The 14583-nt window shown below is 40.4% G+C and overlaps 2 protein-coding genes across 12 annotated transcripts in view; one reads left to right on the plus strand and one right to left on the minus strand.

Annotated features, from left to right (window-relative positions):
* Window positions 1-9514, minus strand: part of MDH1B (malate dehydrogenase 1B) — a 50695-nt gene extending 41181 nt beyond the window's left edge. For 3 of the 10 annotated variants that reach the window (XM_054257827.2, XM_078328306.1, XM_078328305.1), the window contains exons 1-5: window positions 9433-9514; window positions 4893-5005; window positions 2409-2581; window positions 2065-2207; window positions 157-653 (exon numbers count right to left, since the gene is read on the minus strand). In XM_054257827.2, the coding sequence (XP_054113802.1) occupies window positions 157-653; window positions 2065-2183 (616 nt within the window). In that variant the 5' untranslated portion in view covers window positions 2184-2207; window positions 2409-2581; window positions 4893-5005; window positions 9433-9514. The remainder of the gene's footprint in view (window positions 1-156; window positions 654-2064; window positions 2208-2408; window positions 2582-4892; window positions 5006-9432) is intronic. The other 7 variants (XM_054257824.2, XM_035305459.3, XM_035305458.3 and 4 more) reach the window with 3 other exon arrangements.
* Window positions 9515-9780: 266 nt separating this feature from the next.
* FASTKD2 (FAST kinase domains 2) overlaps window positions 9781-14583 on the plus strand; it is a 32674-nt gene continuing 27871 nt past the window's right edge. The window contains exons 1-3 of one of the 2 annotated variants that reach the window (XM_002749706.8): window positions 9781-9832; window positions 10509-11335; window positions 14262-14365. In XM_002749706.8, coding sequence (XP_002749752.2) covers window positions 10607-11335; window positions 14262-14365 — 833 coding nt within the window. In that variant the 5' untranslated portion in view covers window positions 9781-9832; window positions 10509-10606. The remainder of the gene's footprint in view (window positions 9833-10508; window positions 11336-14261; window positions 14366-14583) is intronic. The other variant, XM_035305455.3, reaches the window with a different exon arrangement.

Genomic DNA, 14583 nt, shown 5'->3' on the forward strand with positions numbered 1-14583 from the left:
TGCACAGTAGTCAAATCACACAAGTTCTTTATGTCTGCTTTACGCTTTCTATCCCAGATACTCAGAATGTTCCTAGAGGGGACAGTGTTCTTCCTGGCTGCTTTGAAATCATGTTGTTTCAAAACAAAAGAAAAGCATAAAGAGTAATTCACTCACATGAGGGAGTTGTCTTCAGTTTTCTGGCCAGTACGGCTTTCGCTTCACCTTCCACCCCCAGTGCCACCGCAATAATGTTGTGTGCGATGCGTGGGGCGTATCTCATGAGTAAAACCGTCTTCAGGTTCACGAAGGTTTTCCCTCCCACGATGACTCTGACGGATTCATCAGCATTTTTCTCTATCAGGTACCCGTAGAGCCTGCTCAGAGGCACCCTGTGTCGGAGGCAGTCCTCCAGAGTGAACACCTCCTTGTCGGTGGTGTCGTCCAGCACCACAATGACCTGGGCCTGACGGAAGGCCTCTTCTACCTTCGTACAAATGGAGATGCTGCGCAGGACTGGTGACACCAGGTCCTGGGTCTCCATCACCAGACTTTTGAGATGCTCTTCAGCCTGCTTGTTGTCAAATAGAGTTATGCTAATTTCTGTTTGCATCCCAAACACTTCACCACTCGTTAATATGGGAATTAGGTTGTAGCAGGCAGGAGCAGAGGCACTGTTAAAAATGCAAAGCAGGATTATGAATAGTTATATCCTTTGTCCCTTTGAAGCCTTTATTGTTAATAGATATTTTTGCATGTACATCAACAGGGTGGTTTCATATTTAAATAAGCACACACACACACAGCTGCATTGAAATTTTAAGCCTAGAAGTCAAAAGTAGAACAAAAACTTCTCACTATCAGTCCCTTGCTCTGGCCACCTGAAATCAGTCCCCAAATAAGAAATATACCTGTTTATTAGGTTCTTCAAAGAAAACAGAATCCCCCCTATGCAGAAATCAAAAATTTAAAAAAACCTGTATTATATTACTGTAATTACATGTTTATATTTCCCCCTAAAAAGATAAAGATATAAGTTTCAGTTAGCCATAACTCTTTTTAAAAAAATACAACCTCATCTACACAGTAATGACTTTTGTTTTGGAAAGGACTGCTTTTTCCAAATTCTTACAGAGATGGCTCAGATCAACATAGGCTATTTATGGTGTATCTGTAACCACAATTCAGCAGGTGTTTACAGCTGTGACTATCAACTATGAACCATAATGCCTGCCATGGGAAGTTCAGAAATGCATCTGGGCATTTCTGGTAATCACCGTGGGGGTGGCGAGGTGTGCAATGGGGGTTTCAACAGTATCTGTACCAATTTAATCCTTTGAAACATATCTAAAGAAGATGTGATAGTTGTTAAATCTGGGTGGTAAGATGGATCATGTATGTTTATTACATCATTCTTAATGCCTTTCTGTATTTCAGACATTTCATAGTAACAGTTTTTAAGATGAGTGTATATATTAGGATACACACGTGCATATGAGCAGGAAAGTGCAAAAGACAAACTGAGGGATGAGGAAAGGACGGGGGAGGGAGAGAGAGAGCAAAAGAAACAGAAAGACAGTGTAAAGAAAGGGAGAGAGCGTGACAACAAAGACTGCATGTGCCCAGACTGGGAGCAAAGAGGAGCACACATGAGAAGAAGAAAAGCAAAAGGGAACAAAGTGTGGGGAGGGGGGTTGTAGAGAGGGAGTGGGTATGTAGAGAAAAGCCAAAGAAAATTCTAGCAACTGAGAGAGAGGGAGGGAGCAACAGTCAGAGAGGGTGAGCTTCTGCAAAGCAGCCAAGCTTTAGAGTTGTTTTTAGACCAAGTGTGTGTGTGTGTGTGTGTGTGTGTGTGTGTGTAAAACCTAAAACTCATTTATGAGTTATATGGAGGATACACACACACACACACACAGAGGCATATGTGTGTGTGTGTGTGTGTGTGTGTATGCATGTAAGTATACATACACACAAATCTCAAACCTGACATTCAGGTAGTCTTCCATCGTGAAATTAATCCCATCTCATTGTCATTTCTAAATATAAAACATCAACCTCATGAATCCTGGGATTTGACTGTCCCACCTGGTGATCCAGACCTGCAAGGAGTTTACGCAAGTTTTCAGGGCTTCCTCCTCCTGCTCTTTTTCCATATGTGTCCCCAGGTTCTCTTGAGCAATTACCTTCATCAGCTCAGTCGTCATGCTAGAGGTGACATTATAGTAAAGCTAAATATTGGGAAAGAGAAAGTCAGTATCAGAGAATAGATAACTAGCTGAAATTGACTATAATGGAAACTTTTTGTTTAAAGTCAAAATACAATAAAAAGAGACATGAGATAATAACTCAGAAAGCAAGATATTTGAAAAATAAAATAACGTAAGTGAATTATCATTGTTAGAACAGATAAGTCAAGTTAACTTATATACCTGGGCATGCTCCAGGAACTCATTATATCCTCCCAAAAGCAAACCCTTTCCTCCACGATCCAACAGCTCTCTCCAGATGATGGGGGAATTCTTGTGACTCCACTTATTCTTTTCACACACATCTTTTAGCCAATCCTGTTGAATGACATTCCAAGTGAAGTCACGTATTAAATCTGCCGGATAATTCAATTTCATACTTTAGAATTCAAACATTAAAATACGAGGTTGTTTTTAATGTCACTACTTTTACATAATATAATTTGGATATCTTTAAAGAGTAAAATGTAAATGTAGAAAATACTGATGATGTTAGTAACAGATTAATTAGATAATAAAGAGTATTCTTCAAATTAATTGACCAAATAAAGGTACCAAAAGTTGTTCTTTTTCCTAAGGAGACCCGGAATGCAAGTGTTTAGCTTAAAGAGAGGTTACATTTTCTTTCCAAGTCAACTGATTTTTTAAAAAAATTCAACTAATTTTGTCCTTATTCTTCTTATACATGCAATATTTCCAGTCTTAGGGGCATATAAAATTTGATATTGTTTTTTAAATCTGTGAGTATGGTTTATGTATTTCAGACTGAATGAATAAGCTAAAAGTTATTTGGAGATTTCTGATAATATTCATCAGAAAAAGTTTAAATTATCATTATCTGGTTTAAATAGGCCAGGCCTTCCAATGACAAGATCTGAGTAGAGTCAGACAGCAACATTTTTATCAGCAAAGTACATGGCAGCAGTCTTAAAACCACGTCATTAGAGGCATGGGTAATGAGGCTACCTAACAAAGAAAATCCCAGAAACTAATTTCCCTTGCTGACATTGAAGATCTGCCTGCCTTTATCTCACTTAAAGCAAACATTCTCTTTTATGTCTGCATAATATTTCCTAATGTATATGTACCACATTTTCTTTATCCAGTCAAACATTGATAGGCATTTAGGTTGATTCCATGTCTTTGCTATTGTGAATAGTGTTGCAATGAACATATATGTGTATCTTGTCTTTATAAAAGAATAATTTATGTTTTGGGGGGTATATACACAGCAATGGGATTTCTGGGTTAAAGGATATTTCCATCTTATACACTCCCACCAATAGTGTATCAGTGTTTCTTTTTCTCCACAACCTCGCCAGCATCTGTTATTTTTTGACTTTTAAATAATAGCCATTCTCACTGGTATGGATGGGATCTCATTGTGGTTTTGATTTGCATTTCTCTAATAATCTGTGATGTTGAGCATTTTTTCATATGATTGTGGCCAAGGCTGTTGAAGGACATGGAGCTATAGACCTGAACTCCCTGGCATTTGAGATGATAAAATCCTGAAATAATAGAGGTCAGTGGGCACTGCCAACCAGAGAACATTTATTGTAACACAGCACTAAACAACCCAGCAGATGAGATAGCTTAGTTGAAGACTAGACCAGCAGAGAGTGAGGGAAATCTATAATGGATAGTAGAGAAAAGAGGGAGGGAAGACAGGTGATGAGTGTCAATTTGGCTCTAAAACTATGAGCAGTGGAGACTATAGTTCATTTGACTATCCTTTCTCTTATAAAGTTTCCCCAGGGAAAGATGGCAACCCGAATCTTGGAGGAGGTGTCAACTGATTATAGGGAGTATGTGGATCCCCAGGGAAAGATGGCAACCAGAATCCAAGATAGTGTGAACCGATTATAAGGAACATGTAGATCCAAAAGGCCCAACAGGTAGACTGTGTCCAGTGCTGTCACATACGTTCCATATTCCCCTTCACAAATGAGGCACTCACTCTCTCAGGCACCTGGTGTATTAGAGGCTGATAACTTAAGTCTGACTCAATTCTCTCTCTAGGAATTTACCTCGGCCAAAGAAAATTGCCTCGCCTAAGGTTAAGTTTCTTCCCAGGGGCAGCTGATATTCAATGGCTGGTCAAGGAGGGAGCCCAAAAGCTCAGCTACTTTGCCTCAGTTTGGAATACCTCTGAAAAGCCATCAAGAGTTCACTGTGGGATCTGCTGAGCCCTCTGTGGCAGCTGTGTCAAAGTTCAACTTCTCCCTTTACCCAATCCTCCTGCTCTCATTCCTTCTCAGGATGCTTTCCGCAAGACCACCTCCCAGTAAAGCCCCTTCACCAAATTCTACATCTCAAAGTCTGTTTCTGGGGAAACAGAGTCCTAAAGAAAGGTAAGGTATCCCAAATAAGTCACTGGAAATCAATGCCAAGGAGAATGAAAAGTTAACAAGCACAGTGTAAGCTACCTGGATTCGTCAGGGGATGAGGTCAAGTTTATTCTATGTATTGATTAGGCTTGTATTTATGAAACAAACAAATATTATTTTGAGACTAGTAAGTAGGGACTTGTTTACCAGTATTCAAATATCACTAGTACATGAACAGTCATTACCAGAAGCCAATCTAATACACTAGCTAATATTTAATCAAATTAAAATACCTTCTGTACATCAGCAAGTTTAACAAACTATAAAGGCTTCTTACCTCCCAAACCTCAGGATGTTGTGTGATTTTATGTACCCGAAAATCAGGAAGATTCTCTTGTAAATAGTCTGCCAGAAGTTCTGTTTTAGCATAATATGGACAATCTGCTCTACCTAAAAGAGTTCAAATTAGCAATGTTTTCTTTCATTATGCAGAAATTATTATGTAGTTCTAAGTATTTGCTATGTAATTACAGAATTATAGTTATAGGTTGATAACATGAAGTTACAGTATAAACTGCCATGACATAAACTTCTGATGTTTATTAGATTAATACAAATAAAATAAATTTTCATAGGAGGTCAGAATCTTAAGTAATAAAATATGGAAAGAAAAAAATCCTACTGAATATTTATTCTCATCTAGTACTATGCTAGACTGCATTTTCCCTAGGAGGCTGCTAACTATTACTAATTTAGCATGAATTAGTACTGATAATGAACTACTCACTAACGGCTACTAAAAGTTTGAAGTGAGGAGGGGTGGTAAAATCACTTTTGTATTTGATGCATGTCAGGAAGTTGTTGGGGGTGGGAAAGAAGAATCTGGGATAACCTCTATTTTCTGGCTTAGGCAGATGATGCTGACCTTAACTGGAGAGAAACCATGAATGAGATATTTAATTTTAGTCAAGTGCAGTTGGAGGTATTTATAGTATGTCTAAGTGGATATGATCAGCAAGCAGCTGGAGACATATATATATGGTGTGCAGGTGCCATATAAGTTTCAGACACAGTTTGTAGCCATCAACACCCAGGAAGTTAAAGCTACTACACCAGACGGGATTGGGTGGCTGATAGAGCAGGAGGGATGAGACAAAATGCAGAGCCCTCTCTGTAGCATTCTTCCTAACTCCTACTAGTTACCAGTTCCTTGGCCTCATGGGAACTCCTAAGTTATCAACCAGTCTGAAGCTTGCCCTGTCTATTAGCCTCCCTGTCTAGTTCAAATCTATGGTTCATCACTTTCTGGCCCATGTCTTAAATTATCTTTCTCCACTCTCCTTTTGGAAAATGAGCCTGATAAAAAAGCCCCTCATCCTGGATGAACCCAATTGCCTGCCTTTTCTGTAGCTGGGTCCTACCTACTGGGCACCACTACAGAAAGATGGTAGAACCAAGCGGAGGGCACCTTTAAAATTCATGGTCACCAGCTTTAATCGGCCCTCAACCCTATGTGGAGATCCCTCTGTTTCTCTTATCAGCACTCTCATCTTTTCTCCACAATGACTATTCCAAACTTTTTCCTCTTCCTCCAAATCCTTTCCTTCTTCTCAACATTCCTCAGCATTATCAGAAGACAACAGAAAACTTTGCTTTCTACTTTACAAAAACCAATTTAAACGAAACAAAATGGCATTAATTTGGAAAACCTCCAACCTCCTCCATCACACCTACATGCCTGTCTGCATTTGGACTCATCCTTTCCTCCCTTATTCATTTCAATTGAAGAGGAGTCCTACCTCCTGTCTACATCTAATCCCACCACTTATGCTCTGAATCCCACCCTTATCTGCATTCTCAGGAACGTTGCTTAGTTAATTATCCTCTCTTTATAGAGTTTTATATCTGTTTCTAATAGTCCCTTTCTGTCATATTTAAATATACTCATTATATTGTTTCTCCTGTCCTAAGAAACATCATCCCCCCCTCTAGCTATTGCCTTTCATATGTCCTTTTCTATTAAAATACCTTGAAAGAGTTCTCTATACTTGCCATCCTCAGGTCTTCACTTATTTCTCATCCACTGCAATGTAGTTGACCCCACAATTCTCTTGAAGGTCACTGGGGACTTCCATGCTACTAAATCCAATGGATACTTTTTGATCCTTTTCTTGTTGACCCTTGGCAGCATTTGACACTACTGCCCCCTTGCATGCTTTTAAAACACCTGCTATAGTGGGGCATTCTCCAGGTTCTTCTCCTGCTTCTCTGGTCACTCCTTTCTATCCTTTGTAGGTTCCTATTCCTTTATCAACCCATTAAAAGGCATCATTCTGAGAAGCATCTTATCTTTATATCTTACAGATTCTTTCTGGCCAATTGGCTTCATTCCCTTGGCTTCAAGTAGAAATCTGTATTTCCAGCTCAGATCTATCTCCTTATCTAGATGCCTATATCCTCCTCTATTTTCCCATATCCTCCAAAATGTCTCATAGGCACTCAGGTCTATGATGAATTTTGTCACCATTTCCCTATTAAATTTGCATAGTTGCTTATATTTTTATGTTTATTTTCCTTATCTAAGAGCAGTAAGAGTATCCAGAGTATTAAGCCTACTCCTTTTTTTTCAGTGACTCCTAATCTCTGCAGTTATTCAAACCACTGCTTGGGAATAATGTTTAACTCCTTTTTCTCCCTTATCTGCCCTCTTCCACTCAATTAGACACCCAGTTCTATAGATTCTGCCTCCCTAATATCTCTCTAATCCGTTCACTTATGTCTGTCTCCATTGTTTGCCATTCTAGGACAGGGCACCTTCAACTCCCTCCTGGACTACAGCACTAGTTTCCTAACTGGTCTCTTGGCAACCAGTCTTTCTCTCTCAGGCTGTAGCTATAACATTGAGATAAAATGCAAATTTGATTAGGTCCTCCTACCTTTCAAAACTCTGGATAAAGTCTAAACTACTGAACATGGCTCACAAGAGTCTACATTATCTAACTCTAGCCTCACTTTATGACACTTTCTTTCTTGTACTCTTTGTTTCAGTTCTAATAAACTTATTTCAATTTTGTGCTTATTTTATATTCTCAATTATCACCAAACTAGTTCTCCTCACTCTAACCCCACTCCCTGTTACCCATGCCTAAATTACTCCCTTCCTTTCTACCTCTTCTCTCTTAGGTAATTTGTTATCATTCTTTCAGGTATCCGCTTAAAATCTCTCCCTCTGGGAAGCCCTTACCTAATTAAGTAAGGTCCCCTGCTATTGTTCCTATAGAACTCTGCCCTGCCCCTGTCATACATGCAGCATTCTCTGTAAGTGTGTTTTCCACTGACTTCCCAGCATATGGTTAGTCAGCGCACAAAAATATTCTTCTGGGCCAGGTGCAGTGGCGCATGCCTGTAATCTCAGAGATTTGGGAGGCCAAAGTGGGCAAATTGCTTGAGCATAGGAGTTCAAGACCAGCCTGGGCAACATGACAAAACGCCATCTATTCCCAGCTATTTGAGAGGCAGAGGCTGGAGGATTGCTTGAGCCCAGGAGGTCAAAGCTGCAGTGAGCCGTAATTGTGCCACTGCATTCCAGCCTGGGTGACAAAGTAAGATCCTGTCTCAAAAAAAAAAATTCTTCTGTGGATGGTAGATGTCAATTGTGTTCAATGCATCAAAGAGATCAAATAAGTCAAAGGATAAATAGCTTTTAAGAAAGTCATTGATGACTATGGTGACAGCACTTTCTTTCAGGAAGCAGAATTAGAAGCCTTCCAAGATTAATTAGAAGGCAGAACTGGAGATGGAAGAGCAGTCTACTCTTAAGAAACTATGAGAAGAGGAGGCAGGTACCATGGATTGTTGCAATAACAGTCTTCTCAGTTGGGTCCTTGCTGTCAAACAGCACTTTCTTTTTTTTTTTTTTTTTTTGAGATGGAGTTTCGCTCTTGTTACCCAGGCTGGAGTGCAATGGTACGCAACCTCCGCCTTCTAGGTTCAAGCAATTCTCCTGCCTCAGCCTCCCGAGTAGCTGGGACTACAGGCGTGCACCACCATGCCCAGCTAATTTTTGTATTTTTAGTACAGACGGGGTTTCACCTTGTTGACGAGGATGGTCTCGATCTCTTGACCTCGTGATCCACCCGCCTCGGCCTCCCAAAGTGCTGGGATTATAGGCGTGAGCCACCGCGCCCGGCCAGCACTTTCAATCATTCTCTCCATTGCTGCTAAGACAGGCTTCCTAAAATGCAGACTCATTAAGACTACCCTCTTGCTTAAAACTTTTCTATAACTCCTCATTGCTTTCAGGATACAGTTCAAATACCTTCCCTTGGTGTATATGAAATGCAAGGACCTGGCTCCTGCTCCTGTTCTAGCCCCAGGTCCTGTCACTCCTCACATAACCAGATTTTTGGTTAGGCCATGAGGCTTCTAGTCTCTCTGCTTTGATCTGGAATAGCCTCCTCCCCTCACACCTTCATAACTCAGCTCCTGCAATACCTTCCCCAGCCAGTTCCTTGTGTCCACCTCTCCCCCACCTCCTAAATCCAGATTAGGATTCTATGCTCCCAGGGGCCTGTGCAGGTCTCCTTCATTGCATTAATCACACCGTATCAAAAGTACATGTTCTGTGCCCCATGAGACTGAAAGCTCTTCGAAGGCAGAGATATGTTTCCCTCCATTGTATCACCGGTGTCCCACAGTGCTTAGCGCACCGTCACGATCCAGTAAATATCTTTGAATGAATTCATAGCAAAGCATGGAGCGGTCCGTATAGACGCTGGACTTGCTATAAGCCAGTAAGAACATCACTGCCAAGCGGCCGTGGGAGGTGAGCTGTCGGCGTTTTGAGCAATCTGCGGGCGGACGCGGGGATCACTTACCCGCAATGACGAATTTGGCCATGGTCGAGAGAGACTTGAAGCTTGGACCGCGGCTTCGCGGTTTCCTAGCAACCATGCCGCCAAGGGCAAGGCGCAAGCGCACTACAATTAGCGCCCAGTAGAGCTTAGATGTTTAAGTTAGGACTTGAATGGGTTATGTTGCGATATACGATCAAACATTGCCCTTATAAGCGCTGTAGTAGCCCCGATCCCCATCCCTATATCCAGGGTAATTAGTCATTCCCCTCGGTAGGCTTGCTTTTAAGTAAGTCCTTCAGCTACAACCGCGAACGTATACTTTTTGACCTTTGAGGGAATCCGTAAAACCTCGTGAGACTCTCAGCTCTCGGGGAAGCTGTCATGGCTGCGCCTGTATGTAGACGCGGGGTTCTACCCTAAGGTGAGTGGAGGACGAGCCTGGGCTGAGTGGTTGAACGTATCACATCCTGACTTTTTACCTTGCAGAGCAAGGTCTCAGGCGTTGTCCTGGAATTAAGTTTAAAGGAGGTAGGTTAATGCTGGGCGGCCCAACTGCGGAAGGACAGCCTTTTGACGTTGGTTCCGGGGCCTGGTGAGGCTGGCTGGTTGTTTAAGATCTTCCTCTTAAGCGCAGGCCACTTGCAAACATCGCTTTCGTTTTCTGCTTCTTCCACTGAGCCGTTCTACCGGCCCAAATCCATATTCTTGATGGTCGGGGTTTGGCCGTTGCTAAATCCTCATGTTGAAAATGATCTATCAAGTTAATCCCCTAATTTTCCTTGAGGATATTTCCATAACAATGCCAACAAAAATCTCTCCTACAAAGGAAGCTTTTTGGAACGCTTTTGTATCAGAAATTCACTTTTTAAATAAAACTCATTTATACAATGACTACTTCGAAAATGACCTGGCTTCTTTGAAACTGGACACATTGTGGTATATTGGAGGGAACCCATATAGTTTAAAAAAAATTTTTTAATTTAAATCTTTAGTAGCGCCATAAGTTCCCCATTTTCTCTTCTGTTAAATGCATTTCATTTCTTTAAGTAAAAGTTTTGCTTTAATTTTTATTCTTTTCATTACTTCTTCCCCTACAGGAAAACCACAGCACATTTTCTTTTTCACTAGTAGAAGTGACGTTGGTTTCATATTGACAACTTTAAAGCTTTTTGGAAGTGTTTCAGTGGAGAGCAAAATGAATAACAAAGCAGGCTCCTTGTTATGGAACCTTAAACAATTCAGGACTTTCGTTCCAACAAGCAGAACTATGAGGCTGTATCCTTTGGGACTTTGCAAACCAAAAATAGTTTATTCAGACTGGAACACTTTAAATGACTTTCATAAGAGAATGCAGTCATCCGGTATCATTAGATATCTCTTTCAGGATGCATTCATTTTAAAATCAGATGTTGGCTTTCAAAAAAAGGGCATGAGCACTGTAACAGCCCTTAGAATTGACAGACTACTTTGTGCTAGAAGATTGTCTTTTGACTCAAAGCAGTCTCTTGTCTCTGTTGATAAATCTAATGATGGCTTGAAGAAAGTAAACTTTCATCACGAAGTCTCCAATGAAGATGTTCTTAACAACGAAACAAAACCAAATCGTATCAGCAATAGTACACTGTCTCAGGAGTGTAATTCCCTTAGTGATGTGTTAGATACATTTTCAAAAGCACCTACATTTCCTAGTAGCAACTATTTCACAGCAATGTGGACAATTGCCAAAAGACTGTCTGACGAACAGAAGCGCTTTGAAAAACAACTGATGTTTAGCCACCCTGCATTTAATCAGCTATGTGAACATATGATGAGAGAAGCCAAGATCATGCAATATAAGTACCTGCTGTTCAGCCTTCATGCCATAGTGAAGCTTGGAATCCCTCAGAACACTCTTTTGGTACAGACTTTGCTGAGGGTGACCCAGGTAAAATAAAAAGGAGATGTAAACATGCTTTTACTTGATTTACAATATTTTGAAAGAATGATGGGAAATAGATATGTAGCCTCCTTAAAAGAGACTGTCAAATGGAATGGTAGTTTCCTTTTATTTATTTTTGCATATATATTATATGACTTGGAGGCCTTACGTTAGCTAGTTATTTTCTTCCTTCTGCTGTGGAAATTTATGAAAACCTTCCCCATTTACCATCCGCAGAGTTGAGTAGTGGTGAAGAAGCTAAAATGAGAAGAGATGCGAGATATACAAAGAAAGGCTGGGTAGTTGAAGAAGGAGAGAAGGGAAAGGGTAGGAAGATAATCTATCCATGGTAGAATTGGGATTCAGGCCCAGTAGATGATACCTAAACTAATGAACACATTGATAGGGAAGGGGCTGGTGTTTTAAGTAGAGAGGATTGCATGCCCTAACATTCCCACATGAAAAATTTGGCAAATTTGAAGAGATGAAAGTAGTTTAGCATGGCTGAAGTACAGAATAATGGAGATGTATGTTTGAGGGGATGGGAAGAAATTTTGTACATGGTGATCAAAGGAGAGGAGTGAGGGGCAAGAGGCTTGGGGAGAGGGGGTGCAGGACAAGAGGCTGGAAGAACAGGAACCAAATCATAAAAGAGCTTTTTTTATTTTGAGATGGAGTTTCACTCTTGTTACCCAGGCTGGAGTGCAATGGCATGATCTCGGCTCACCGCAACCTCCGCCTCCTGGGTTCAGGCAATTCTCCTGCCTCAGCCTCCTGAGTAGCTGGGATTACAGGCACGCGCCACCATGCCCGGCTAATTTTTTGTATTTTTAGTAGAGACGGAGTTTCACCATGTTGACCAGGATGGTCTCGATTTCTTGACCTCATGATCCACCCGCCTCGGCCTCCCAAATTGCTGGGATTACAGGCGTGAGCCACTGCACCCGGCCAGAGCTTCTTATGGCTAGCTAAGGAGTATGCATTTATCCTGGCACTGGGAATCCATTGAAAAATTTTAAGCAATGAGTTGACATGCTCAAATTTGTATTTTAGATAACTGAATGAGTGGAAAATGGGTTGGAAGAAGGTTGAAATTGGATAGAGGGAGCCATGTTTAGTCTAAAGCAAGAATGTCAATGTGTTTAATGTCACTGAAATGGTGCCAGATGTAAGGAAGGAGAGATTAGCTTTTTAATCATTTATGTTTTAAGAGTGTACACTTCTGAATTCTAAAAATGATAATGAAGTAATTTTTTAGTTAGCTGTGGTAGCTCACATCTCTAATCCCAATACTGGGAGGCCAAGGCAGGAGGATCTCTTGAGCCCAGGAGTTTGAGACCAGCCTGGGCAACATAAGGAGACCCTGTCTCTACAAAAGTTAGCTGGGTGTGATGTACTTGCCTGTGGTCCTAGCCACTTGGGAGGCTGAGGTGGGAATATCGCTTGAGCCCGTGAGATCGAAGCTGCCGTGAGCCATGATCGTGCCACTACACTCCGGTCAGGATGACAGAGCCAGACCCTGTCTGGAAATAATAATTCTGGCATGTATCCTATCTTGCTATAGAATTCAAGAATTGGGTTCTAGCTATTTGGAAATTTTTAACTATTTACATTACTGTGATTTCCATATGTTCTTTTTTTTTTTTTTTTAAGTCTTGACTCTACCCAAAGATCCATATGTTCTTAAGCAATAACTTTTTTTTAGTGTATGTGTCTATATTTGTTTAAACCGCAGAATATCCATTTTATTTGTAGACTGTGTATTAGTTCCCTATATAGTTATTTAAAAGTGACTGTAATAAACCACCTTACCTGGGCAGTGATACTAGAGTTTGGACAGATAAACTCACATGGGGATGACATCTGTGTTGGTGAGGTCTGAGTAGTAGATTTTTGGAGTCAAAACATCTCTATGGATGATATGTCTCACTGACTGTTGGAATAATATAAAGACATTTATTTTAGATAGAGGTGAAAGGACAGTGTACCATCAGTGAATTTGCCCTTCAAACACATAGCCAAGTGGCCTTTTCTTTCATAGGAGATATTGAAGGGAATGCTGTGAAATTGTTAAGGAAATCCTTTCATAGTAAAAAAAAAACCTGTTTTTTTATTCTAACAATATCCATTTCTCATCCGGTTCTGACTTAAAACTTTGTGATTGGTTGGTTATATAATTTTAGCAAAAGAGCGTATCTCTTTTTAGGCTAAGTTTCCTCAGATGTAATCTTTTGTGAGGTGTATAGACTAGTTGTGATTAAACTGTAGAGTAGTACTAGGTAAGCTGTGTTGTTACTATTCACCTTCCAATTATGCCCACTGTTATTTCTGGAATCTAATTTAGTACTTGAAGTAAAGGGACCTGAAAGAAGAATCTGTGGGGTGTAGGCTTCCCTTGAGACCCAGATAGTAGTGGCAGAATGTGGCAGGAGATGTGAATTAGAAGATTCACAAGTAGAGTTTCAGCTTGATACTCAGGAAGGGATCTAGGAAAATCGTAAGGGCACAACCATTTAAGAATCTTTAGAGATGGGCTAATTACCTTCTATACCTCTGTAGTTGGTATATTCCTGCACTTTAACTGTTTTCGCCTTTGTAATGACCTTGGGTTCCAAAAACAGGTAAAAATAATGTTTAATAGAAGTTGTTTCAGAAGCGGTGGAATATAATGAATATCAAATATGTTTTCAGTGATAATAGTGAAGGTAAAAAAGTGTTGATACATAAAAGGATGTCTATCAGTTAGCTGGAAAATTCGGTAAGTATGACTTTTTATTTCCTGAAGATGCTGTTTATTGTGGACGGACTGTGGGAATTGTTGGTTTGATACTTAGTCCTTGTATTCAGTATGTCAGTTCAGTGGTTTTGCTTGGATGAGATAGTTTACTATGGGCTCATCACCTGTAGTACTTTTGTAATTCTATTTCAATAGGAACGTATCAATGAGTGTGATGACGTGTGCCTTTCAGTTTTGTCAACTGTTTTAGAGGCAATGGAGCCATGCAGGAATGTTCATGTTCTACAAGCAGGATTCAGGTGAGAACTCTCTTACGTTTTCTTCATGTGGTTTTCTTTGTTCCTTTTAAATCTGGAATAAAAAATTGAGATGAAAACTAAACTGTTTTCTTGAGGGGAAGAGTTGGGGAGGCTTTTTGCTAGTTACAGTCTTTAATGCCTTATTAAGCTTAAAATCCTGACTCTGGATGACATAAGGTTGGAAATGCTTCTTTTAGGGTCCATAATAACAAAGATGT

This window comes from Callithrix jacchus, chromosome 6 (genome assembly GCF_049354715.1).
Source record: "Callithrix jacchus isolate 240 chromosome 6, calJac240_pri, whole genome shotgun sequence".
Lineage (NCBI taxonomy): Eukaryota > Metazoa > Chordata > Mammalia > Primates > Cebidae > Callithrix > Callithrix jacchus.